Genomic DNA, 2,907 nt, shown 5'->3' on the forward strand with positions numbered 1-2,907 from the left:
GATTTACAGTTAGTGCATATTAATCACTAGAGTGTAACAAAGATGTACAGGTTAGTTCATATTAATCACTAGAGTGTAACAAAGATGTACAGGTTATTTCATATTAATCACTAGAGTGTAACAAAGATGTACAGGTTAGTTCATATTAATCACTAGAGTGCAACAAAGATGTACAGGTTCATATTAATCTCTAGAGTGTAACAAAGATGTACAGGTTAGTTCATATTAATCACTAGAGTGTAACAAAGATGTACAGGTTAGTTCATATTAATCTCTAGAGTGTAACAAAGATGTACAGGTTAGTTCATATTAATCACTAGAGTGTAACAAAGATGTACAGGTTAGTCCATATTAATCACTAGAGTGTAACAAAGATTTACAGTTAGTCCATATTAATCACTAGAGTGTAACAAAGATGTACAGGTTAGTTCATATTAATCACTAGAGTGTAACAAAGATGTACAGGTTAGTTCATATTAATCACTAGAGTGTAACAAAGATGTACAGGTTAGTTCATATTAATCACTAGTGTAAGAAGGATGTACAGGTTAGTCCATACTAATCACTAGAGTGTAACAAAGATGTACAGTTAGTCCATGTTAATCACTAGTGTATAAAAAGGATGTACAGTTAGTCCATGTTAATCACTAGTGTATAAAAAGGATGTACAGCTTAGTCCTGTTTATATGGATATGTTGCTAACCACAGGTAAATTCAGTAACACAAATGTGTGTTTAGAGCACCTAAGTCCTAACTTCAATTACCAAGAATATTTACTGATAATCGGTCTTGTTTAAAGCTTGTGACTTTAACCACTAGGTATATTCAGTTGTGCAGAATGTGGTACGGTTAGAGCTAGTGAAGGTTCTTCCCAATGGACAGGAAATGAGCATCAACAAAAAGTTAATTGATTATCAGTTTGCTGAAGCATCTGAGGAGAGCTATCTTTCAAAGGTAGGGCTGAACATGTTGCTTAGAAAGAGTAAACCTGTGCTTGTGATTTGTAATTTTGGTTGTAGTTATTTTGTGTTTGGTACATGTAGTTTTATTTCTGTGTACTTATCCAAACTTTAGTGTCCATTATTCTTGGTTTTTAAGTGCCACCTTGTACATAGTGGTGAGAGTAAACCATTGTGTGGTACAATGTACAAGCAAACGTCAAGATCATTTTATGCTTCAGCTTATTACAAAAGTGCTTATGTTCTTGGGTGTCCTGTTACGTTATTGTAAAATATATTTCACTTCATACTGGACTCTTTAAATATCTTTATTTTCACAAGATTAAGTCCAATAGAGTTTGTGTTTGTCAAGGTAATGCCTTGAGGTTGATCAGTGACCTTCAGCTAGTCTACCCTGAAAAGTATTTTTTTCTAATACAAGTAGTAACTGCTAGTATTAATGTGTATAATTAAGTACTAATCAGTCTTCATGAATTAGCAGTTTCTCTCTTTATAAATTGTGTGAGGTGAACAATACAACTTTCTGGTAAGAAGTTAAAGTTACTGTCACTGCTTCTTATATAGTAACTACAGTTACTTTAACTACTGCTTGTATATTAACTAAAGTTACTGTCACTACTGCTTGTATAGTAACTACATTTACTTTCACTACTGCTTGTATAGTAACTACAGTTACTGTCACTGCTACTTCTATATTAATTAAAGTTACTGTCACTGCTACTTGTATAGTAACTCAAGTTACTGTCACTGTTGCCTGTATAGTAACTAAAGTTACTGTCACAGCTACTTGTATAGTAATTAAAGTTACTGTCATTGCTACTTGTATAGTAACTGAAGTTACTGTCACTGTTGCTTGTATAGTAACTGAAGTTACTGTCACTGTTGCTTGTATAGTAACTAAAGTTACTGTCACTGTTGCTTGTATAGTAACTAAAGTTACTGTCACTGTTGCTTGTATAGTAACTAAAGTTACTGTCACTGCTGCAGTGACAGTAACTTTAGTTACTATACAAGCAGCAGTGACAGTAACTTTAGTTACTATACAAGACTAAGCAAGCAGTAGTGAAAGTAGCTTCAGTTTATATACAAGTAGCAGTGACAGTAACTATAGTTATTATATTAGCACCAGTGACTAACTTTAATTACTATAGAAGTAGCAGTGAAAGTAACTTTAATTAATATGCAAGCAGCAGTGACAGTAACTTTAGTTACTATACAAGCAGCAGTGACAGTAACTTTAGTTACTATACAAGCACCAGTGACAGTAACTTTAGTTAATATACAAGTAGCAGTGACAGTAATTTTAATTACTATACAAGCAAAACTGAAGTTACTTTCACTTAACTTTAGTTACTATACAAGCAGTCTTTCACTGCTACTTATATAATAACTATAGTTACTTTCACTGCTACTTATATAATAACTATAGTTACTGTCACTGCTACTTGTATATTAACTGAAGTTACTGTCACTGGTGCTTGTATAGTAATTAAAGTTACTGTCACTGCTACTTGTATAGTAACTATAGTTACTTTCACTGCTACTTGTATAGTAACTATAGTTACTTTCACTGCTGCTTATATAATAACTATAGTTACTGTCACTGCTGCTAATATAATAACTATAGTTACTGTCACTGCTGCTAATATAATAACTATAGTTACTGTCACTGCTACTTGTATATTAACTGAAGTTACTTTCACTGCTACTTCTATAGTAATTAAAGTTACTGTCACTGCTACTTGTATAGTAACTATAGTTACTTTCACTGCTACTTGTATAGTTTCTTTCACTGCTGCTTATATAATAACTATAGTTACTGTCACTGCTACTTGTATATTAACTGAAGTTACTTTCACTGCTACTTCTATAGTAATTAAAGTTACTGTCACTGCTACTTGTATATTAACTGAAGTTACTTTCACTGCTACTTCTATAGTAATTAAAG

At 32.4% G+C, this 2,907-nt stretch overlaps 1 protein-coding gene across 1 annotated transcript in view; it reads left to right on the forward strand.

Moving 5' to 3' along the window:
* LOC106471534 (putative ATP-dependent RNA helicase TDRD9) overlaps positions 1-2,907 on the forward strand; it is a 15,193-nt gene that overhangs the window by 10,277 nt on the left and 2,009 nt on the right. The window contains exon 5 of the mRNA XM_022400142.1: positions 820-954. Coding sequence (XP_022255850.1) covers positions 820-954 — 135 coding nt within the window. The remainder of the gene's footprint in view (positions 1-819; positions 955-2,907) is intronic.

Source organism: Limulus polyphemus, unplaced genomic scaffold, assembly GCF_000517525.1.
Source record: "Limulus polyphemus unplaced genomic scaffold, Limulus_polyphemus-2.1.2 Scaffold4682, whole genome shotgun sequence".
Taxonomy (NCBI): Eukaryota; Metazoa; Arthropoda; class Merostomata; order Xiphosura; family Limulidae; genus Limulus; species Limulus polyphemus.